At 35.0% G+C, this 25,187-nt stretch overlaps 3 protein-coding genes across 3 annotated transcripts in view; all 3 read left to right on the forward strand.

Moving 5' to 3' along the window:
• Window positions 1–4,124: 4,124 nt before the first annotated feature.
• LOC117114169 (growth hormone secretagogue receptor type 1-like) lies at window positions 4,125–7,892 on the forward strand. Its single transcript, XM_033257739.1, has 2 exons — window positions 4,125–4,418; window positions 7,099–7,892. The coding sequence occupies exons 1-2, from the start codon at window positions 4,269–4,271 to the stop codon at window positions 7,738–7,740; spliced, it is 792 nt and encodes a 263-aa protein (XP_033113630.1). The 5' UTR covers window positions 4,125–4,268; the 3' UTR covers window positions 7,741–7,892.
• A 104-nt stretch (window positions 7,893–7,996) lies between these two features.
• On the forward strand, window positions 7,997–20,528 carry LOC117114177. The gene is made up of 2 exons (XM_033257750.1): window positions 7,997–11,309; window positions 16,540–20,528. The coding sequence occupies exons 1-2, from the start codon at window positions 11,294–11,296 to the stop codon at window positions 17,856–17,858; spliced, it is 1,335 nt and encodes a 444-aa protein (XP_033113641.1). The 5' UTR covers window positions 7,997–11,293; the 3' UTR covers window positions 17,859–20,528.
• A 767-nt stretch (window positions 20,529–21,295) lies between these two features.
• Window positions 21,296–25,187, forward strand: part of LOC117114175 (E3 ubiquitin-protein ligase Trim36-like) — a 24,875-nt gene continuing 20,983 nt past the window's right edge. Inside the window, exons 1-2 of the mRNA XM_033257745.1 lie at window positions 21,296–21,433; window positions 24,177–24,308. The gene's annotated coding sequence lies outside the window, so the exon portion shown is untranslated. The remainder of the gene's footprint in view (window positions 21,434–24,176; window positions 24,309–25,187) is intronic.

The raw sequence follows: 25,187 nt of genomic DNA on the forward strand, positions 1-25,187 counted from the left end.
TTAATATTATTATTATTATATTATTATTATTATTATTATTATTATTATTTATTATTATTAATATTATTATTATTATTATTATTATTATTATTATTATTATTATTATTATTATCATTACTATTACAATTACTTCCTCCTCCCAGATTCGGTTCGACATTTCGGCAATGACAATGTCCCGAAGAGCTGGCTCTAGTCCGATGGTTATGAAGTATACCTACAGGGGTAAAGATATTATCAAAATATGTTGGACCTCTGCCACTCAAACATTTTCGTACCATGATCAATTCATGTTCTTCTCTTTTGTCCTGCAGTAAGGACTAATCGAGTTGCTAATGAAGAGACCATATAGGCCTATTTGCTCTGACCTTTGCTCAAAGAATAGCTGGTGCTGCCATATTTTGTGTTCTCTGTAGTCTGTCAGAGTGCCCTTTTTCACAGTTACCCCAAACAACATCACAATAGTCAAAAAGAAGTAGAATAAGACTTTTGTAAAGTAAATTAAGAATATTTTTAACAAGATTATGACGTACGGTATCCTACAGTGTAAAGAAATTCTTTGATTAATTTTGTTGATAGGCTGATGAATTGTCCATGATAACTGGTAAGCAAAGAAGAAGATATTTAATACAGGTAACTGTCTGAATGAATGGCAGAGCTACCAATGTGAATGCCAAGTTCATCTGTTCCTTTGCGTTTTCTAGAGGATCCAAAAAAGATTGCTTTAGTTTGCTTATATTTAAAGTGAGTTTGTTTTTGGTTAGCCAATTTGCAAACGTTGTGAGGTGGTGGATGAAAAGAAAATAAAGAAGTGTTGTCAGCATAGACTGAAACTGTGCACTGTGTGATGTAATTAGGAAGGTCATTGATAAACATAATAAATAGGGGAGGCCCTAAGATGGATCCTTGAGGAACTCTGTACCGAATGGGAGGAAGATCAGAAGGAGTGTCATTTACACAGGTCGCTTGTTGACGATTATCAAGGTAAGCGGCAAACCAATTACGCTTATGACCAGAAATTCCTAATGAAGTAAGTTTGTTAATAAAAGTTTGGTGATAAACTGAGTAAAAAACTTTTCAAGTCAGGAAAAAACTCCACCTGTGAGTTGGCTTTTATCCATGTTATCAAGAATTATAGTCGGAAACTTCAATGAGGGCAGGAGATGTACTATGAATGGAACAAAAGCCATATTGATGAGGGTAGATTTACTGTAATTGTTGTTAGTTAAGTGAGAGGTTTTTTGTACACAGCGTTCAAATATTTTCATTGAAGTTGGAATAATTGAGATGTGTCTATAATTCCCACATTTGTCCCTTGGTCTCTCTTTATGAATGGTAACCACCAGCTTACTTTGCTTCCATTCGGCTGGAAGAAGACCAGAAGAGAGAGAAAAATTCAATATTGCGGCCAGATGATCGGATATACATGGAGCAGCATCTTTCCCAAATTTTGCACTTATACTATCAAGACAAGTGACTTTGCAAAACGGACAATTTATAGAGAGAATTATAAACATTAAAATAAGATATTGCAAAAAATAGATGTACAAGAAGGATCATTAAAATTCGATAAAATGTAATAGGATAATTTGCCTCGTTAATAATTTCAGCATCAAGAGTTTCACCTATACTACAAAAGAAAGAATTAAATTCCTTTGCCAAGTCTATTGCGCTTGTGAGTTGCACATTATTTTTATTTAAAACAATATTAGGCCTACATCGAAAAAGCATTATTAGAATTATAAGATTTTTAGCTGGTAGTAAATATATATATACCTTGTTCCTGAGTTTTATATATATTCAAGAGTGGGTTTGCATGTATCCAAGTGAAATAAAATGTAAAAACAATGAAAAAACGGTGTACAATCATTGAAAGTTGACTTCAAACGGATATTTCGATAGATCCTGCTATCTTTATCAACGTTAAAGTTTGTTATAGTTAAATAAATTTGTGTTCCGCAAGTCAACATTCAATGATTGTACACCGTTTTTTTCATTGTTTTTACATTTTATTTCACTTGAAGCATACATATAAATCTCGGGGAAACACCACAGGTTTTACAATTTTCCAAAAATTGACGTCGGCTTCTGCTTTAATTGCTTTTATTTGTAAGCCTCTCCAGTTGTCTGCATTCCACCTTCGATACTGTAATATTTTTAAAGCAGAAGCTGATGTCAACTTTTTGATATATATAGTCTTTTGTTAATGATGTTCTGGATGATGACAATGTCAGTAATAACTATAAAATTAGGGTAACGCCTAATACTCTCAAAAAATATATTGATAAGCTTCCGTTGGGTAAAGCAATGGGATTTGATGGTTTGTTCAATCATGGAGGTATAAAAATATTTTTATACCTCCATGGTTCAATGAACACTTTAAGTTTGCTTCCGATAGGTTGTGTGTAGACTTGCCACAAGTCTCTAATTATAGGTTTTCCTAGTATTAGTTAATTTTGGAGAGCGCCACCAGCGACGGTATATATCGAGAAACTTTTATGCGAATTAGAGACTTGTAAAAGAGTGAGTCAAATCGATTGCAGACCGCTGGCCATGACAAGCATGACATAATTTTTGGGATGCCGTATTTGGCAATAGAGTGAATGTTATGACGGAAGGTCAACCAATCAAACGGTTCTCGTTTTGGTGCCACGAATGTAGAGAGGAGTCAGGAAGTTGGGACATAGCTCCGTGTAGGTGCGTGGAATATCGTGGTATTTTATTAGTGGAGGAAAAGAAAACACCAACCGAAACGCCAAAAAAACTGTATTCCAGAGAAATTTTTGTTCTGCGCACAATATCGAGAGCGTGGAAAAGCTGCAGTCTAGAAAGTGGTTGTATTGCGAACCGTCTTGGTTCACGCGAGGCTCAGTATTTTAAAGACTACAGTAGAACATAACTGTCCACCACAATAGGCCTAGGCCGACGGGAAAGATGTCATGCTGTCGAACCTGCGACACAAAATTGAAGACAAAGGATACCTGGATAAGCCTCGGGAGTGGTCGAGGGTACGTTTACGTATTTTTAAAAACAAGTGAATGTCACCAAAAAGAGGAGCAGCTCGTCTGTATTCCCAAGAGCAAAGATAAATTTGATTAGCGCGGTAGGCGAAACATGAACTAACCACATAGGCCTACTGCTGGTGTAGTGGACGGGACGATCCTGGCCTAGTATGACTCGTCTCTAGATAAAATGATGATGGTACCAACGAGGCCGAAACTAATGTAAAGGTGCGTCAGTCTTTAAGATACTTATTAGAATTCTGTGTTTATCTTTCATTTATTGTTAAGATAATATAGTGAAACAAAGTAAGATAAAATGTAAACCATAAAACTACTTTTTAGGAAGGCTATAGTTCTGTCTCTTATACACATCTAGATGTGTATAAGAGACAGCATAGTGGACAGCGTTATATTTGCAATAAATGCAATTCAGACAAATTCAAATCCATTGCTAATATTAGCATTATTAATGTTATTTCATGTTAGTAACTAGGTGTTAACACCAAATTGGATTTTCATACATTAATATATTTTTTCACAGGCCAGGTATGACGGTCCGAACAAACCACCTCTTCCTAGTACGCGCAAATTTGCTTGCAAAATATTTCTTCCGACTGCGGATGCGTGGTATATTTATTTTAAGAGTACCTACAACAATGTGTTGCTGTTCTATCTACCAGTTATCATCACCGGTCTCATCTATGTCATTATTATTACCACCGTCTGGAAAAGACAATATGGCGTCGCTAGACATTCAACGTCACGTAAGGTTAATATGCACATTCGCACGGCGCGCATGCTCTTTATTGTTTACATAGCGTATGTGCTGTCTCTTATACATTATGTTCCTGCTATAAGCATTTATCAATTTGTATTATTAAGCAATTATAGTCAGGTTTTAAGTACATTATAGAAAATAGAAGCCAAAGGGCCATTGTTTTTTGAAAAAAAAAATGTTCGAAATCCGCATGGCTGAAAGCAATTTTTGAAAGGAAATAACGACTCCTAATGCAGTTTGCTTGCCTTGTTGTTTTTTATTCCTTGCGTATACCTAAATGTGTGGCTTCAACATTGTACTTGACGAATTTTATGAAAACAAATGTTAATTGCTGTATTTGTGCTACAGGTGATTTGCTTGCAGTTGTAGTGGCGCTCTATCAAATTACAGAGTTCTATCCATCTACCTGGTGGATACTGTGGAGACACGATGCTCAATGTATACTCCACCGTTGGCTTCGTTACATCGGTTTTGACGTCACAGTATTTTCCATGGTTGCAATAGCAGTGGATCGGTATTTTGCGGTGTGTAAGCCAATCCAGTTCAAAACAAACTTCACACTAAAGCGGACCAAACGAATTATTGTGATGTTGTGGATCTCGGCAATGTTGTTCGCAGTCCATCAATCGTACAACTTCATGGTTAGTGTAAAATATTATTATATTTTGTAAACTACAAGGAAAATACGCCATTGACCAAATGCACGGAAATGTATAGTAATACTTTAAATAGATTAACCGTACTATATTCAGTAAATGAGAAAATGTAATGCACAGTAGTTAGATTTATATTACGCTTGATATTGAATTGTCAAAGCGCCCGAGTTGTGGAATAGCTCATTATAGTAACTTCCTTCCATCGAAAGGGACACTTCGTGTCAAATCTCCTCAGTAAATCACTTCGTGTCTAATCTACCCAGTAAATTAGGTGCCACAAAACAGTGAGGCGCACGTTAAAAACCAGTACACTGGGATATCCCCATACTCGTCTCTAAAGCAGTAAAGAAAGTTCTCCGGAACTTGAAGCAATTGTTATAAATTCAAAAAAATATAATAAAAGACGGATGCCCTTTTGATTTTCGTACACTTGATCCATGGTACAGTACATTCATAAATTTAACTTGCCAACGAAAGGGCCTCGGCTTGGGTACATTTAACAAGAATTAATAAATTTACGTGACGGATAATGCAACTTTATTTAAGTATGACTGCGCGTGTGCATGGTGCTTTTGACAAGGGCGGAGATCTGTTTCGAAAGGTGAGGAGGACATTTTGTGAGCCCACGAAAAGCTCTAGATGACAGGAAATGACACTTTTATATAGTAAAATTCATCGTCATCACATCACCATTATATATAAAAATTAGCGCCAACAAATTTCTCATGATGTTTTACCAGCTATTTTCGGCAACAAATTAATATGTGTGATGTACTATAGAAAATAAATATTAAAAACATTGATGTATGGCCTACTTAATTTATGCCTACCTACTTCAAAGCCATTAGTCCACACAAGGCCTGAGGTGGGAACATTTGGGGAAATAGTACCTCTGATTACAGGAAATGACACTTTTTCATAACAAAATTCATCCTCATCGATCAAATTAATCGCTGTGATGTTCACTGAAAATAAAACTCAATTGTCTTTGATATGTTTTTAATTTACTTTACCATGTGCCGAAAACTAATCTGATTATTATTATTATTATTATTATTATTATTATTATTATTATTATTATTATTATTATTATTATTATTATTATCATTATTATTATTATTATTATTACACGCTTTTTCTCATACTTCTCAAATTATAATAAAGGCACGCGCACAAGAGTCGTGTATTATAAGTAAAAATAATTCAGATGTTTGTGGGCAGAGATAGAGTACCGGTTGTACGCACACTTTCGTTAAAACCTGGGTCATTTATGCAGTTCATTTCAACAATTTTAAGGCATCTTCGTGACTTATGAAATTATTACATTGCGGACGAAAAGTGAGGGTACCAACCCCCACCCCCTTAACAATATTTTGGGACGTGTCCCCCTGTCCCTCCTTGATCATGGGATTAGGGAGAGGCATCCCCTTCCATTTGAGATTTTTTGGAATTAGTACACGGCTAGACGCTCTTGAATTACATCTAAAAATAATTAAGTTTAAAATAGAAAGTGTATGCTTTACGGGAGTAGCCTACTACATGTAACATGTATACATGAGACACACGTCAAGACGAGTGAAGTTGTGGGCATAATGTTTCCCCCACCCCACGTCAATATTAATGCATTAAATGGACACACATCCATAATCCGTTACTTTATATTTACAATTAAATATCACAATTGTGAAAATATATTTATTTTATGATATATAATAATAGCGCAGCCACCTATAAGATGCATCACCAGTTGTCAGCATCATAACTGCTTATTTAAAGCTAGTTAAGAGCTTTTTCTTTCATATCAAATTTCAATGGTGAATGCATAATATAGACACTCCCACATATTTTCGGAGCCATAACATAGCAGTGACTGAGGCTAAGATGTTACAATTTTATCTATACATGTATTTTACTATATTAATTACTTCAATCAACTTTTATCCATATTAATTCATTGTTAACGGTATAGAAAATTATTATCACAAGTTTTAATATATATTTTGGTTGAAATTCGATTTTGATATTAATTTTAGTTGATGAACTTTTGACTTTCTGTGACATAAAATAACGATGCAATAACCTCGAACTTCATACAAACTGATAGGAAACGTATTATTCTACACTTTGATATTAAAAACAAAAAAATATATTCAGTAGGTAAAAAGGGGTGCACCTTTTCGGTTTCTGGCCCCTGGACTATAAGTAAGGTGCCCCTTAAATCTTCATCTTGTCCCGTGTACTTGAAATTTCACAGCTGTTATTATATTGTACCTGTAACTTAAGCAACTCAGATTTTGCACTCAAGAAAAATTATTAGGTGTTACATTCTGTATACCATGGATATTCAAGGACTTTATGAATGCACTTTACTAACTTGAGAAGTCTGTACAATTATAATGATCTAAAAAAAAACTCAAAATTTAACAATACAACTTCTCTTAATCTTTGACACACTATCAAATTGTATTTGTGTGTATCATGACTAGATCATGGCCATAGCACAACACACACATTAGTCAATGTGGACAGTGTTATATTTGCAATAAATGCAATTCAGACAAATTCAAATCCATTGCTAATATTAGCATTATTAATGTTATTTCATGTTAGTAACTAGGTGTTAACACCAAATTGGATTTTCATACATTAATATATTTTTTCACAGGCCAGGTATGACGGTCCGAACAAACCACCTCTTCCTAGTACGCGCAAATTTGCTTGCAAAATATTTCTTCCGACTGCGGATGCGTGGTATATTTATTTTAAGAGTACCTACAACAATGTGTTGCTGTTCTATCTACCAGTTATCATCACCGGTCTCATCTATGTCATTATTATTACCACCGTCTGGAAAAGACAATATGGCGTCGCTAGACATTCAACGTCACGTAAGGTTAATATGCACATTCGCACGGCGCGTATGCTCTTTATTGTTTACATAGCGTATGTGAGCTGTTATGCGTTCTTTGCAACATATAACCTCATAAAGATGTTCAAGAAGGGGAAAAATCTTAACCTGTTAGTTACAAACATAGGCCTCTTGGTGCCATACTTTAACTCCTGTCTAAATCCCTTCATATACTCGTTTTCTAACCCAACATTCCGTAAACACCTCACTCAACTAGTTTGGAAACCTGACGGTAAACGTCAACCAAAAAAACCTGAGATTAGACAGATTTCCACCATACAGACTAACGATTACACACCGACTGAAAATCAAACGAATTCGAATTTCACTATCGATAGCAAGGTCAGTGTAAGTGATTGTGATAATTCAGTTGCTTTCATTCAAACAGAAGCAAATTAGACCAAATAATATACGGTGGAATTTTACGTTGTGCATGATGTTTATATGAAATTCATAGTTTTAGTATGATATTTGAGAATAATAATAATAATAATAATAATTATAATAATGATAATAATAATAATAATAATAATAATAATTAATAATAATAATAATAATAATAATAATAATAATTAATAATAATAATAATAACAGTAATAATAATGATAGTTATAATACACTTTTTTTTATAAGAACCAGTAAAATTTTGCCCAGGCTCAGTATTCTTATTTTTTGGCCAATTTCAGGCTCAAAATGTTCTTATTTCGTTCTTATTTTACACACTTTTCAAACATTGAAAATTATTATTGTACAGCAGTATACTGTACTGTACTGAGAGGTGAAAGCGGCCCTGCAAAAAAATGGCCCCTGAATGAAAGGCCCAGCAAAAAATGGCCCCACAAAAAGTGGACTGTATTATAGAGGGTATTACATAGTCACACCTAATGCACATAAGGTACAGATATCATTTTTTGGTTTTTCTAGTTTGACATTCTACCTCAGCCTCAATTTTTAAGCAATGTCAGCCTCAGTGTTCTTATAAAATGTGTTCTTATAAAAAAAAAAAGTGTAATGCACTTTATCCTGATTATGATAAAAAGTTTAAGTTTTCGGTGCCCTGATGGTCAAATTTGTGTTGGTTTAAGTTGGTAATATAACTTTCACTTTCAGTACTAAAACAATAATAGTAGCACAAAGAAGAGAAAGTCATGAAATTACAGTCCTTTTTTTGGGAAAATAATGACATACCAGCCACCAACAGTGATGTTTAAATCATAGTGGAGGTTAACATGAAATTCTCGGAAACATTGACAATGAAACTGTGAAAACAATGTTAATAACTCGGCCTGGGTTTTCGGTCAATTTTTGAAAATATAATGCTATCAAAAGGTGTAAATTACCTATGAGATATGTAAAATGAAACGGCTGGTTTGACACGGAATGTATGGATCTAAAAATACAGACCAAGCAATGCTTTATTATATTGGGACTTAATGTGACTCAAACGCGAAGAAATTACTTTAAAAAAAAAAAACGATAGTAAATTTGTCTATAAAATATTTTTCAATATGCAATTTCGGATGATTTTTGTTTTATAAGTAGTTATTAATGATATGATGTTTAACATTCTTCATTTCGTCTTTGCTTTTCAGTTATAATGATATAAGGTGTATTTCAGCCAAATGGTAGTCAAAAATAAAATTATCGTAATATGTTATTTTGTTTGTTTGTTTATTATTTATTGCACTCACTACATTGTCATATACAGTGTACAAGAAATGAGAGGAAGAGGATGAGCCTATAAGCTAGAAAGCTTGTTTCCATAGGGATCCTCGAAATATAAAAAGAGAAAAATACATACAAATCTTAAGTATTTATTCAGATGTAATAAGTTTGGAAAAGTTACGGTAGCATCTCTAAGTACATGGAGCCATATTTTTATCGTTAAAATTTTATACGGTACTTTTTAAAAATTAAGTAAGACTATTAGGTCCAGTACAAGTGCTGGCTATGACGATATAAAACCAGATGTTATGAAACACGCAAGTATGCACATTGCAGCCCCACTTGCTCATATCTTTAATTTGTAGTTAACTTCTGGTTTTGTACCAATCCAGCTTAAAATAGCTAAAGTCGTTCCGATTTTCAAAAGTGGAAATAAACATGATTCGTCTTAACTACAGACCAATTTCGGTTTTACCAGCTATATCTAAAATTCTCGAGAATTATTCACAAGAGATTATACAGTTTTATTTCTCGTTTTAATTTGATACATAAATCTCAATATAGCTTTCGTTCAAAATATTCAGTTATGGCAATCCTAGAGGTTATTGGTAGCGTTCCCTCGCTGTCAACAATCGAGCTTTCGAAATGGGCGACGCGGGGAGCTGCGACGGGAATTCAGTCAACCATGAACGTCGTACTTTGCACATCCCATCTCAACATCAAAGCTGTTTCGTAGTCAACACAACGCCAACTTCCCCATGTATTCGCATGCGCAGTACGGTTTCACGCTCCACTGTCCGTCGTAGAACGCCGTGTCGTCCAAATCGAAAGCTGCCCACCGTGAAGTCATGGTGAAGGCTAGTTACGATTTAGTGGCACATCGATTGAGTATTTTCATTCATCTTGCCATGTAAGCAAAGAATTATTACGACAAAAGACAAAGGGACCGTCGCACACGATCGGTCCCTAAATTAATTTCCGTAGTAAAAATACTTAAAAAGTGGCCAACAAGCCAAGAAAAAGAATTTCCAAGGAGTTTTCGGTGCACGGAGCGAGGTAATTTCAATCCGCAACTAGAAAATCGGTCCCGTTATGTATCCACACGAGGAAATGCAATAGGTTGAAATTATTACGCCGACCGAGTGACACCCATTGGGGTGTACCTACGCCCATTGACACAAAGAGTTTTTCCGCTGATGTCGGAAAATTTATTTTTGGCAGTTGCGTCCCCGGTGACATCATGATGGCATGGTGAAAGCTGGTTACAATTTGGTGGTACATCGATTGAGTATTTTCATTCATCTGGCCATGTAAGTCAGTGGCGTATCTAGATGTCTTGAAATAGGGGCTAGTGGGGATGGGGGCTCGATGATCAGTTTAGGGGCGCTAATTCAAAAAATAAGGTGATTTTAAACTACTTGACCGTGATTTGAAACCAGTGTCAGTATAATCTTAGGTAAGCATGCGGTTAACATAAACAAAAATTTATTCCAATGAAACTGTTTATTATCTTGATAATTTCAGACGAAAATTCACCCTACCTGCGTCATCACGGCGTTCTGGGCTATCATTTTTTTTCCACGGGAGAAACAAATATACCCTACGGGCAGCAGACGCCTTACAAGCGGATAGGCCAACAGACCAATTTTATCCATGGGGAACCAATTTTAGCTGCTAAAATCGACCCGGTGGACCGATTTTAGCGGGCAAAAGTAGTCCGGCGGACCGACTTTGGTGGCCCGGACTAATTTTGGCGTGACAGGCCTGTAGTACAATCAGTGTAAAAATGATACAGGCTAGTGTGGATTCAAATAAAGTCCTAATGGTAATGTTCAAAATAAAAGTCAATGAATGTAAGTATGATTGTTGAAAAAAATGGTCAAAATTTTATTTTTATTTCTCACTGACCTTCGCCTGGGCGAACTGGTCGATGGTCTGGATCAGCGCCTGACAAGTCAACTCGGTCAAAATTCAACTCGGCCACAGTCAACTCGGCCCCAGTCATCAAAGGTTGTACCTCTGGACCGCATTTGTCTTCTTGTTTTTCCTCAATTTGATTGTAGACTTCCACAATGTCAACTCCTTTTCAACACGATAGCCTCATGGCCTTGGATTATCACACGATTGTACACCCTGCCCCTCGTTTGTAATCCTTGTCGATTCACGCCTAAATTATTATAGGAACAATAGTCTTTGCATTGCACTATTATTCTAAAGGTTTTCTTTTTTGTATGTGTCCGATGCAGGCCTACAGAACATTTGATTAACTTAGGTTCAGCAAGTCAAAATGATTGAGGAAATTGGTAAGTGGCGTTCAAACTATAACTATCATTCTTATTATTACAGTATTGCACCGCGGTCCTTAAGTTCACATGAGCCAATATAGCCTATACTCCTCAATCAGGCAAGTAGCCAGGTTCTTCCAAAGATGGTCTCTGGGCGTGGGATCGCCGAACCCCCGAAGCCGAAGTATTTTTGTGTTTTATGGGTCGAAATCATGCTAGAAAAAGCCGTTATGTTAGAAAGAGGTCTGCATAAAACATTCCGTCTGAGTCTGGGTGCGTCTGCAGTGCATTAGTTTTGAGGACTCATTCGGAAAATTGTGAGGGCGTTTGCGAGAAAAGAAGGGGTTTGCTATAAAAGGGAGATTTGCCAGCGGCCATAAAAAATCCCCGCTGGCTACGGGCTTGTCAATAATTGTCTCAGGCTGGAACCAGCACCGGTATCATTGCTGTAGGTTGCGGCGGTCCTGCTTTAAACATTCCGTGACTTGATTAATTGTAGGCATATTTTAGGTATTGGGCAGTTACACCAATGAACGAGGCAATGAGGTGAATGTGGATGGTTATTAGTTGAAAGCATTGTTGTTAATGCTATACGATATTAAGTAAGCCTACATCTAATTGATATGTTTATTATAAAATGTAATAAGGTTATACAGTATATGAAATGTTTGGATGTTTAATGTTAAACGTATCTGAGTCATGTTCTTAGTTTTTGTGTATCATGGTTCTCTCATTATACCTCATTGGTCATAAAAAAACATTCTTATTTCTGATGATTTAAGCTTTACATTGAAAGAAGCGACAGAAATACTTTGCATTTAAAGAGTACATACAGTAATAATTAACATACTACATAATATACTATAGTATTTATCAACTTAAATATATAAAATTGTGTATTTAATTATTTACAGCGAAAAATGATAGAAACACTTCCAGTCACTGGAAGTGCTATCATATTTATCATTATCCAATATGATAATCAGGGTACATATTCTTAAAATTCAATAATTACTATGCTCAACTTAATGTATGTTACTGCAAAGCAAGCAATTAATTTCATTGTTATGGGACAATACAGTACATCTTTAAGGTTGTCCTAACTATAGACATTAAGTAAATATACTGTGTACACATAGTTCTAATTGAATAACATTCATTCAATCCCGTATTAGATTAAAACAAAAAACAAAAACTTATAAGACACAGTTGCATAAGCACTGTGTTTTGATTAGCTATTATTGTTTCAGGCTTAATGAAAGACCTTGATTTTAAACATTAGGTTACGTGTTTAATGTTCATTTTATTATTGTTCAATAAATGACTGTTATTTGTCCTGATGCAAAACTTTTTTCTGAGTAAATTTCCAATGTGTTCGCCTGGGACGTAAACTTTCCTTGGAGGGCCTCTTCGCAGAAGATGGAACATCAACATCGCATGTCAATGATACTGCGATTATTGTAACTCAACAGAAAATTAAGACTGTACAAAGTAAAAACAAACTATTAAATTAATGGTACAATTCGAATATACGGGAGTGTATAAACGATTGAGGGGGAAGGAAATAATCGGGATGAGGTCAATGAACTTAAAAATGTGTTAAATTTTAAAAGAGGGAGAAAATAAATATTCATTTCAGCAAACTGATTTTTTTTTTGGGATACAGTAGTACATTGTACCTTGTACCTTGTACCATGTAGTACCTTGTAGTTACCGCTTCCAAAACTATTCACCAAGGATAATCATTGTGACACAATGATTAAAGTTTACTGTATTCAAACAGTTTGTTTAATGACGAATCTGTTTTAAAGGCTTTCCGCAATGCGTTATGAATAATCAACGAGAGCCCATAGCGTTCATCCGAATTTAAATTTATGAGTAGAAAATGTACAGCAAGGCCTTATTTTCTGTAAGCTGTCATGTTTAAGTGGTCTGTTCAAGTTCACATAACGATCGTCCCAAGCGTCTTTCTCCGTTTTTATTTGAAAAATGATTGATGACACGAATAGCATTATGGTCCCACGCGCAGTTTCGACATTCCATGAAAACCACTTAAAGCAATGGAAGCCAACCAGCTAGAGTTAGAAGTAAAGATAGAAGAGCATATAGGTTTCGATATTGCGTCCTAGAACACACTGCAATGGGGAGATAACAGACAGAGAGGTAGGTGTGTTTATAGTAGTTTTGCTTGTGTTCATCCCTAGATAGTAACGGTATTGTTACTGAGGTGAAAACCTGTCAGATCATGTGCGTAATACATAAAATGGCCTATGTATTAACATTTCGGATAATTATTGTTGATACCATTGAAGCATTGAGCATGAACATTACTACCAATAATGACGAATAATGAAGGTGTCTATGTTGACTTATATGAAGATGATAATAAGGACAATTATAATTAGGATAATGATGATAATAATAATGAGATGGTGAGTATACTAATTATGATGAGATGGTGAGTAATTATGATGATAGGTATAACGATGATGATGATAATGATGACGATGAAATGTAGATAAAATGATAATGAGAAGAATAACAGATGATGATGAGATGGTGATGGTAATTAATGTGATGAGATGACCATGAGATGATGATGATTATGATGATAATGATGATTAGGATGATGCTGACATGACGATGAGATGATGATAATAATGACGAGGATGATGATGATGATGATGATGATGATGATGATGATGATGATGAAGGATGACATGAGGTGGTGATGATGACAATGATGACAATAGGATGATAATGATGACGGGAAGACACACTCTCCATAAACCACTCCCTTCCCCAATTGATATTGTTCGAAGCAAAAATATCACGCTTAACAAGTAGTTAAAAATCACTTTATTTTGCAACCTAGCGGCCTTCACTTAATCATCGACCCCACCCTCTCCACCTACTCCATCTTCGCTCCTCACATCAGCCCAAATACACCCACCCCCTCCCATTTTATGGGTACCGATTGAAGCAACTCAATTATTTTTATTGAACCCCTGTGTTGTTTTAATTATTATTAAGCCTATTAGTGTTCTCTATTGTGTATTACATTATACTTTTGAACAGCACCATCTCACTGTGTTATTTGTACAGATTAATGCACGAACGCTATGTAGGCCTATTGTAAATTTGTTGGCCTTTAGGATAGGTCAGATAATTAACTTGTGTAAAGACTGTCACCAACCAAAGACTTAAACCCACACACAGTATAAAAGGAGTCTCAACTACGACCAATTCCTATTGATAGACACAATTAAGTTTTCCTATGCTATTGTTACCAAATATTCATTCACATCAAACACGTCAGATCAGACCTGTAAAAGAAGGGAGAAAAGGAAGATCATCTCGGTGAGAACACGCTGGAAAGGTATGAAGGGTTATTATATTAGGGAATTTAATGTTATGGGAATTGATGTGAGGATTTGGCTCCTGGGAGTTCGGGTTTTATAGGAGTCAGACATCTAGTATTTCGTATGTGATAAATTAAACCAAATTTACTATACAATTGTTAGGGATTAAAATTTGGAAGAACGTTACTAGTATTAGTACAATGTACCGTATTTACCTAGCATATATACTGTCTCTTATACACATCTAGATGTGTATAAGAGACAGTTACATAGTGATAGACTACTGTAAATGAATAGCAGTTAATTGTCTGCCAAAATTAGCATCTGAATATACGTCATCTAGTTAAGCATGGAATGACTTAAGAACAGCAGTTCTGGCAAGTAGTACAGACCTATATATGTTTTTATTTATTTTTATTTTTTAACTTATAACAATTCGAAATAGAAAGAAATGAAATAATGTAAGCCTACTGTAAAGTATAACAAGCCTATGTGCCAAAGAAACAGGTCACCATTTGTGGTTAAAATTCTCGAAGGTGTATTTGGCCTACTATGTTTTTAATTATCAATAGGATATCAACACCGGAAAAGGTCCAATTTCAGCAATAACATGAATTTGTAATAAAAGAGTTAATTTATTTAAAAATTGTGAATAATTTATAAATTACAGTGGTTAAAGGTTCCTTTGATCTATTTCATTAATTTTTAAAATATTTCTTTTCTTGTTCTAATTACCTTACTTAACATTTGTTTCCATTTTTCCATGTTTTTTCTTCCATTTTTCTTTCATTTCTTTCATACCGACCTCTTTCGTCTCTCTTATATTTTACTTCCCTGTATTCTCTTTCTTTATCTTTTCTTTCATTATTTATCTTTCTATTTATTTTTAGTCTTTCTATTTCTTTCAATTTTTCCTTTCCTTTCTTTTCCATTTAAATATATTTTCCTTTTCTTGCCTTTATCCTTCCTCTTTCTTTAACCATTTTCTTCTCTTCTCCCTTTAAAAAGATAATAGGGGAAAAAATAAAATAAACTAAATAAATATAATGGGATTCTAACACAGGGTCAGTAGTGTGGAAAACACTCTTCTAACCTCTACACCAAACTGTTTTCGCATGAATCGCTGTAAAATTAATGCTACTTTTATTGCACTTACTTGGCAAACCCTATAAGCATACAAACACATGTCTATACGGTCGACAGTTAAAAAAGTAATTTTTTTATTGCTCATCGTGTTCTTGACCTTTGACCTGACCTTCAAAATCATTTTTATAACTTTGGTCATGGAATATTGTGGCTGAGTTTGACAAGTGTTTGATGAAATTTGTGCACACGTAGACTATCATATGAATAAAGTAGTTTTTCGTCGAATATGACCTTGACCTTTGACCAAAACCCTTCAAAATTTAATCACCTCGAAATCTTTGGTCATGGTTTAATAGCAACGAAGTTATTTACATTGCGGTCACAGAATTTAAATAATAATTAAATAAAAAACATACTGAACAGTACTCCACATTAGAAATGCAGAAAGTGTATATGTATATATGTATGGCCGGCACCATCATGTACTGTGTTGCTATCTTACCCTTTTACCCAATTTTAATGTTTCTCTTTAGTACTTCGATTTGCTTCTCCGTGTTTTGCATGACTTCATTCATGTTTGCTGTGTGTCCTCTATTTCCTTGTGTTTGACAAAGTGTTGTGATAGTAAAGGTGATTGCTGATGCTGCTGTTGATGATATGGTGGTGGTGATCAGGATGATAATGATTCCTGATGATGATGATGATGATGATGATAATAATAATATATATCACATAAATGTAATAATTTATATTTTCATTTGTACCAGTGAATTTAACATCTCGAATTTTTCCTTCAACAGACACAACAGGTCCCGCTTATAGGAAAAAGTACACTTGTAGAATGATGTCACAGTCTGTAAACAGACTGACAGACAAGAATGAAATGGTAACTGGTGTTAGCAGGAAACACCGTGAATATCTAACCCACATAGAACGACTTGAAAATCTACATCATGCTAGCAACAGGAACAGGAATCGCACTAACTTCACGAACAAGTTGGAAAATTTTCGACTGAGTAAGAAAAACAAACAGCTTGATAGTAAAGAACTTCATCAAATGAGGGCGTTTTTTAAAACAAAGCACGATCTGAAGTTTAACTTGGTGGATATTGCAAAAACTAAGCGACGATTGAACGGTAGTGAAACGGTATTTGAGCGCCATCTAAGAAACGGCTCCAATGAACCAGTTTTTCAAATGGAATATAACCGTCTGCGACATAAGGAACAGGAACTTCAGCTATTAAAAGATCGCCTGGAAGCGCCAAATTCGCAAATTCTTGCCAAGCGTGTTATAGATGAACTACGAAATATTGATTTAAGAAGTATGAAATCAGATGAATTTAGAATGGCGAAATTTAATCTGCTGCCACCAATCGCCAAAAATGACGATGTAGAGAAAAGTGACGTCACAATAGTTGCAGAGAGTAATTCAACTGAAATTGAAGGTAATCAAGAGGTCCAATCAACGGAAAGAATCATTTCAGGGTCTTACCAATATATCGATACATCAGAAGTTGCTGGAAAGAAATCAAAATATGAGATCGTGTTAAACAACCGTTCAATCGAAACGACAGGAACAAAGCATGCGCGTAATATCAAATCAAACCGAAAACGATTTTCCAAAGACGTGGGTCTTCCGAATATAAACTCACGACGGCCAATCGAAGGTCAATCAACTCACAATGAAACAAATGACCTCTCACAGTGTAATAGTAAATTAGTTGAAAATACGGATAAAAATACAACAATGGAAATAGTACGCCGAGAGAAGGAAACTGAAGAAAGACTTGCTGATTTAAAAGAGGGGACAAAATACGACATTCAAAAGAGACGCACGTCCAGTTTAATAGGTCTACTTGAACCACGTGACTCCCTTAAAACATTAAAATGTTTTGAAACGATTTCGAAGATGCATCTAAAAAACTCAAGTTCTAATATTCTTGATAGACCGACTCCAAAAATTCAAAAGAAAAGAACTACGAAAAAAGAAACACAACGTCGTTCGTCTGATGTATGCAGCCTACCGCCCCTGAAATTGAACACCAATTTAGTTCGAGAACTTAAGCACCAGAGAATAAGACACAAAAAAGAATCAGAAGGACTGCCAAAGCTTCCATGAGGGGTATTTTAAGAAATTACATAAAGCCTGATTACCTTAAAATCACTGCACTGTCGCTACAGTGTTTTCAATGTAATCGTTGTACCGTGGAGCAGTCTCCGACACACTCGGGAATTCCGATTTGACCGACCAAGCTGCATCACGGAAAGCTGGCGATAGCGTGTACCGATTGTATGGAAAACAATCTTATTAAAAAATTGAGCGTATTTTATAAAACGTCGAGAGTGAGTGTTCAGTAGAAATTTACAAATTGCCAAATCAACTACAATCAACACCATTTTGATAGGGCTATTACTATAATACTTCTTAACATTCATTAAAATGGACTTAAGGATTATTATTATTGTTATTATTATTATTATTATTGATAGTTATGTTGGCATGACATGGGTGTGTGCGTGAGAAATGATTGTAACTAGGCCTATATTGTATATCAATTTACGAAAGCAATAGGGCCTAAGTCTTCCACGTAGGTTGTTCCATGTGGTACGATACCGCTAAATTTTGTATTATTTTATTGCAATTTCCTGCCAATTAATCATTATTTTAAATACGTAAATAGAACAACAGCATTAAACATTATTTAATCTAAACATTGTATCATTTCATCATAAATTCTAAAATATAATGTAATGAAACTTGAAATATTACAAGAAAGCAAACATTAAATACTGGCAACAGAGGTCTTAATAGATAGGCCTCCAAGGGGTCATTTATAATTTTCAACATTTCTAAGAGTACAAAACTCTTTTCTGTGACCCCCACCCACACCTCCTTCCCCTGGAAAGGCACACAATACAATATTGACCTTTTTTTTATTTGAGACAATCAGTTTATCTTTTTCACAAAATATTACATAATAGGCCTATGCCTACGCTTTTAACACCTCCACCCCATCTACAAGAAATCGTATGTTTTGTTCTCTTTTGAAAATCGACATGCTAATCAGCCCGCCCACCCATTTCAAGACTTCTAGATACGCCACTGCTCTCGAATAATTGCCGCGGCGCTTAATCGAGAGTATTACCCTGCGTGTGATGACACTTTGACAAACAGGGTTTTAAATACAATGTTGTGAACATAAAATAACAAAATGAAGACGCAAGCATTTCTTTATAAACGTTAAATTACGGTGACGTAGGACCTATGATATGCCAACTGAACTACGGGAATACGTGAGATAGGCCTAGGTAACATGACAACAGGCATGGAAAGCGCCACTCCAATATTTTTGTTATATAAGCGCCGCTCTCGAATCGTCTCTGAAGCCCCCAGAAATGTTATAAGTGCCGTGGCGCTTATTCGAGCATTTACTGTAGTCGACAATGATTAACTTAGAAGTCAAACTAGCAAACCTCCATTTTAGAGTATACTAATTTTAGATATGGTTTAAAATAATTTCTGTATTTATTTATTTTTGCATTGACATTCAATTCAATAAGCTCAATCATTATTATTATTATTATCTAATTATTTATTAATTCAGCAAAGAATGTTAGGCGCTGCGGTTGCGTTTCAGGTTTTCAAGCTTACGCAAGTATTTTGAGTATCTATTGGATCCAAAACGGCTCGCAATCTAGCTCGAAATGTTATGGAAGTCTTCCCCAGGGAACAGAAGATGCGTTCCAAAGAGATTTGATTAAGTGACAATGTGAAGCGCTTAGGGCAGTTTAAGTGTGCTACTGTATATTATATATAGCGCAGTATTATTATTATTATTATGAATTAATATGTAAGGTGCCGACGATATTAGTCGTAATTTATGTCGTGCTTTTCAATGTTATTAGAGTGAATGAATCAATAAATAATATGTAGGGCCTATATATAGAGTTGCTATCATGCGATGATGTGCTTATCGACGTATTTAATATATATCACTTAACTATTTTGGGAAAAAGAATATAATAATATTATGAGAGGAGTAGCCTGACAGGATAGAGAACACAAATGTTTGTCCCGGATATTATGTGTATGTCTTAGTGGGGGAGGTTAAGTTAGCATGCGTGTATATTGCACATACATGTTCTGTGTTCACATAGTTGCTGTAATCGTTACGCAACATTAAGCATTTTTTGTTTCAAATGTAGTGAGAGTTAGCTAGGCTACACGTCATTTATTATATTTAAGAAATAACATGTAGGCCTAAACATAATTTATTCGTGGTAATTTCAAAGTGAATTGATCGAGAAAAATAAGAATACAATAAATTGAGAAACAAGTATTTTGTAAGTTTCTTAAAACTTATCATGACCCCCATTCACACGATAATCTTGTATCATTTAGAATTTTTAATTACTTTTGTAATTTGTAATTTGATTATGATTATTATTGTATGTACCGGTATATATTTTTATCGTGTGATAAAATAAATGAAATGAAACGAAACGAAACAATAAAAACTTTATTAAGTTAATGATTCTTTGGTGTTTAGGAATAAAATACGATTATTTAAAATTTCAAACAAATCAGACAACTAGGCCTAGATGATATATGTGAGATTAAAATTACTGATAAAGTAAAGAGTATCTCAACAGATAGTTTCCACCCCATAAACGCATCTTTTATACTTGGCTACCCTCTGGTCGGTTAAAATCACAAAACTGTAGAACAGATAGATAACACAACTCATTTGTACCACTCATTAGAGTTTTTAATAAAATATCAAATAAATGTTATGTCCTAGATGTTCATTGTTTTGTATTCATCTTACACTCTGTGTAAGAAATAACATGAATAACATGAATACGTGAGATATATATATATATATATATATATATATACACACCACACACATTGGTCACATAAAATTTGATAGTGAGGACTGAGCTATAGGTAAAGTTATAGGTATAGGTTCGCCAGAGAGAAAAAAAATATATGCATTATTACATATACTCTAAAATATATTAAATAAGCCTTTAAAACCTCTAAATTCTTATGGTTTTTCAGCGACGTCCGACCACGCCTACTTACACTCTCCTCGAAAACATTTCCATCCTCCCTTTATGAACACGTGCCTCCCCACCCCGTCTGGCAAGTCATGGCGTCAAACAGAGTGCTGAGAGTGACAAACGAGGACCTAAGATCTGAAGTGGGCGGAGCTTACGTAATTGAGAGAGAAATGTTTTCGATGTTTTCGGGTGTTGTCTTACCTATGTGATATGCCCATAATTTGGATGTAATAATAACATCATCATTCCCATATATGGGCACACCACACACATTGGTCACATAAAATTTGATAGTGAGGACTGAGCTATAGGTATGAGAGAGCCTCCATTTGACTCCACCCAAGTTTACTCACCCTATACACGTTATTAGAAGTCCAACAGCACTATTCTATGTCAATGATGATCCATCAATTTAGAAACGATGACGTCATACGCTAACGATTGCTTGCAGATTGCTGTACTGTGATCAAACTCATTAAACAGTTGATGTTTGCATTGAAATAAAGGAGCTGACAGTAACGACAGACGACGCCTCCTACTAGGCTGCCATATAATACACCACATTAATGCTACACATGTTCGCCGAACTCTCGCATCGAAGTAGGCTAGACAAGCTCGCGGTAGAAGGTAAGAACAAAATTCAGTATCAAATTGAGTCGATATTATTTAGTTCGCCGAAGCACTAATTGAGTATAGGGTAATTATTTGTGTTGATGTTTAATTGAAACGTGGGAATAAAAGCCTATAATAATTGTAGGCCTACTTTAAATGTAGCGAGAACAATCTGAATGTACGAAAATCATCATCGGTATTAGCCAACAAATCATTACGTCATTTTTTATATTTTTGACATTACGAACTACAATGTGTGCGTAAATGCACATTATGCCTTATAAAATATAGTCGCATAATACCGGTACCATATAGACCATTCATACATATAATTCAGATTCAGGAATGCTCACCCAAAGTTCGCCCCATTGAGGTATTTAGTACAGACTAATGTTAATGCAATTTAACACACTGTTAGTGTGAGAAATGAATGCCTGAAACTCTGTTTGTTGAGATACAAAATTGCTTTATAAAAAAATAAGGCGTCGTTGATATAAAGATATACATTCTTAATAGTCTTGCTTATGTTATAAATTTCGAACATTACTGTAAATTCATATAATTTAGGCCTATTTATATCTTTCATTTAGCTTTCGTTTATCAAATCTCAGCACAAGATCGCACCATCTATTTTGCATGTTTACATACATATGTGCATATGTAATATGAAACATAGATAATCAAGTCCCTCATATAATATGCCTATATGAATTTATTTATAATGTATGTGGATATTTTATTGTTATTAATATCATTATTATTATCATTATTATTGTTATTATTATATTGACTACTTTTACACCAATGTTCTCTTTTTTGTTATTATTAGGTAAATTGTGTATGTTATTTGCTCGAATATATTATAATGTTCAATAACGATGACGATAATAATAGTGATGATGATGATAATAATAATAATAATTATAATAATAATAATAGTAATAATAATTATTATTATTGTTGTTATTATTATTATTTACCGTATATTATTTATCGTTATTATAGCAATTATAATATTACGTAAATCGTATGCAGGTTCTGCCCAAATTTCAATCTCTGTTTACCATTATCCATGCTAATTCGTCATCAACTAAACGGACATACATAATTAAAGTTCAGAATACCGACCTTTGGGCTTAATGAAAAATTATGAAAGCGCTCCAAGTGCACGCGACGCATACTGTGGAATAATTTAACTGTGTTCTATTGATAATATAAAAATCTGAATAAAATATATTAATTCAAATTTAATTTATATTACGCTAATCATGAAGGAATTTATTCCTCCATGCGCTAATACACTCGAAGCTAAATGAAGTTATTTGATCAAAATACATTAACATGAAACAATGATAATTTTTGTATAATTAACAATTCGCCAGAGAGAAAAAAATATATGCATTATTACATATACTCTAAAATATATTAAATAAGCCTTTAAGACCACGCCTACTTACACTCTCCTCGAAAACATTTCCATCCTCCCTTTATGAACACGTCCCTCCCCACCCCGTCTGGCAAGTCATGGCGTCAAACAGAGTGCTGAGAGTGACAAACGAGGACCTAAGATCTGAAGTGGGCGGAGCTTACGTAATTGAGAGAGAAATGTTTTCGATGTTTTCGGGTGTTGTCTTACCTACTGCCGGACGGGGAGGGGTCTATTCTGCCTGGATGCATCAGAGTTTACTGTAGGCCTATTCTAATCTAACTACATTATATCACACTTAAGGTATCCGCTACGGTAGACCATCACTACATGTTAATGATGTTGAATACGTAACGCAGGGGCGTCGCTAGCGGGGGTCCGAGGTGGGGTGGGGGGGGGGGTAAAGGACCCCTTGTCGGGACTTCCACTGTACAAAAAACATTCCGTACAGCCAAGCATTGCGCATGAGACGCATTTGTTCTTCGGATTTAGATTTTCAGAATCGAACAGAAGAACTATCCGGACATCTCCGGAATAAAAATTATCATCGAGGACCCATTGAAAATGCTATAAAAAAAGCAAAGGACATACCTCGTGCTCAAACACTGACGTACAAACCACGTCAACGATCGACCAGAGGGCCACTGCTGTCTCTTATACACATCTAGATGTGTATAAGAGACAGGACGGGGAGGGGAGTGGACCCCTTGTCGGGGAGCTTGGACCCCTTGTCGGGGAGCTTGAACCCCTCGTCGGGGAATTTCTGGCACCGCCCTTGACGTAACGCTGACATTATTGATGTTGATACAAGGATCCACCTTTTTGTTACAAATTTAGGCACATTGATTACCAAATAGCAAGCTTTTAATCACTGACTTCAGCAATATCTTATATAGTGCCCTACATATAATCTCATTATGAGACTTAAAAAATGAACTTCTTGTTTGATCGTGAGAAAAGATGCCATCGCTGATAAGAATTGAACCCAAGACACTAGGATAAAAATAAAAGCATTACAACATTATTACAGCTTTAAGCTGCATTCTCATGGATCCGAGTCGAAATTCGGACAACCGAGTTTCCCATGCGCTCGATTTTCTGCTCGGTTCGGTAGGCCTTCCGATCCGAGCATTCGGATTCGGTGGGAATTCAGCTTTGCTCCAATACGAACTGTCAAAACATTTACGACCGACGTTCACATCCAACGACTACGGTATACCCATGTTTTAATCAGGGAACAGTTAAATTTATACCGGTATTGTAATGATATTATTGTCACCATATTTCCAAAATCGTTGTAGTTAGAGTTGTCATTATACTATTTCTTTTCAGATCGTAATATTAGTTCTCCTAATTTTCCGTTTGCTGCAGTGTGATTATGTTATTATTTTCGAAATCGAGTTGGTTCTTGTGACCTGTTACGTGCTGACCTTATGCTACTTTGATACTGCAAGCACTGTAAGTGTAAGTAGATTTTGTATTTTATTAAAGGGGCGATATGTCATTTTTTTTCATTAGCTGGAAAATATTTGTTTGGAATGATATGCCTATAATATTTTTATAGTTGTATTACTGGTTTGGTAAACATTATGTTTATCATTAATTCTATGCGCCGACTTCCTTAATGTTAACAATCCGACTACTGATTAATTATAATACATGTCATCCAAAAGTACTACACACCGTGTTACTGTACAAAAGTACCCCGTACCGTGTGACTCAGTGAGTCAACGTGTATAGGGTCTAAATATATAAGAAATGTTTCACGTAAAGTGATAAACTCAAACCGTCTTGCGGTAATGCTTTATGAATACATAGAAAAATTGCAAACGATAAAGAAGAGTAATAGTGAGTGTGAAGAAACAAATCGATTCGAACTCGGGATTTCTCCTGTCTATACCGCTGTTACAGACGCTTAGTCAACTGGTCCACATGGTCTTTAACTAGAAATTTGATTTCTAATAATCATACATATATATATATATAAATATATATATATAGGCCTATATATACATAAATCAAGATAGCCGTTAACACCGCTAAATTATATATAAATCATCAAAGAAAGGTAAATACATTGTTCGACATAATACATCGTGTAGCATAGCTCTCAACGAATGTAGTCCTGTGAATAAATGAAGAAATTGTGTAATAAAATTCGACTCGAACCTGCGACCTCTCGCTGTCAAGACGAGCGTCATAACCATTAGACCACGGAGGCTTCATGGTTGAAAAAATTCAAATACCACCAGATACACTCCATTACAGAATACGTACGGCTAGAAACAAATACAGTAGTTGCATATAATATGATATGTATATATATATATATATATATATATA

This window comes from Anneissia japonica, unplaced genomic scaffold (assembly GCF_011630105.1).
Source record: "Anneissia japonica isolate Jap-2015-1 unplaced genomic scaffold, ASM1163010v1 scaffold287840_len1291095_cov163, whole genome shotgun sequence".
NCBI lineage: Eukaryota > Metazoa > Echinodermata > Crinoidea > Comatulida > Comatulidae > Anneissia > Anneissia japonica.

Coding starts and splice junctions, on each gene's coding strand:
- LOC117114169 (XM_033257739.1), top strand. CDS start 4,269: ATGGTTGCAATAGCAGTGGATCGGTATTTTGCGGTGTGTAAGCCAATC. Junction 4,419..7,098: donor ATCAATCGTACAACTTCATG/GTTAGTGTAAAA, acceptor ATTTTTTCACAG/GCCAGGTATGACGGTCCGAA.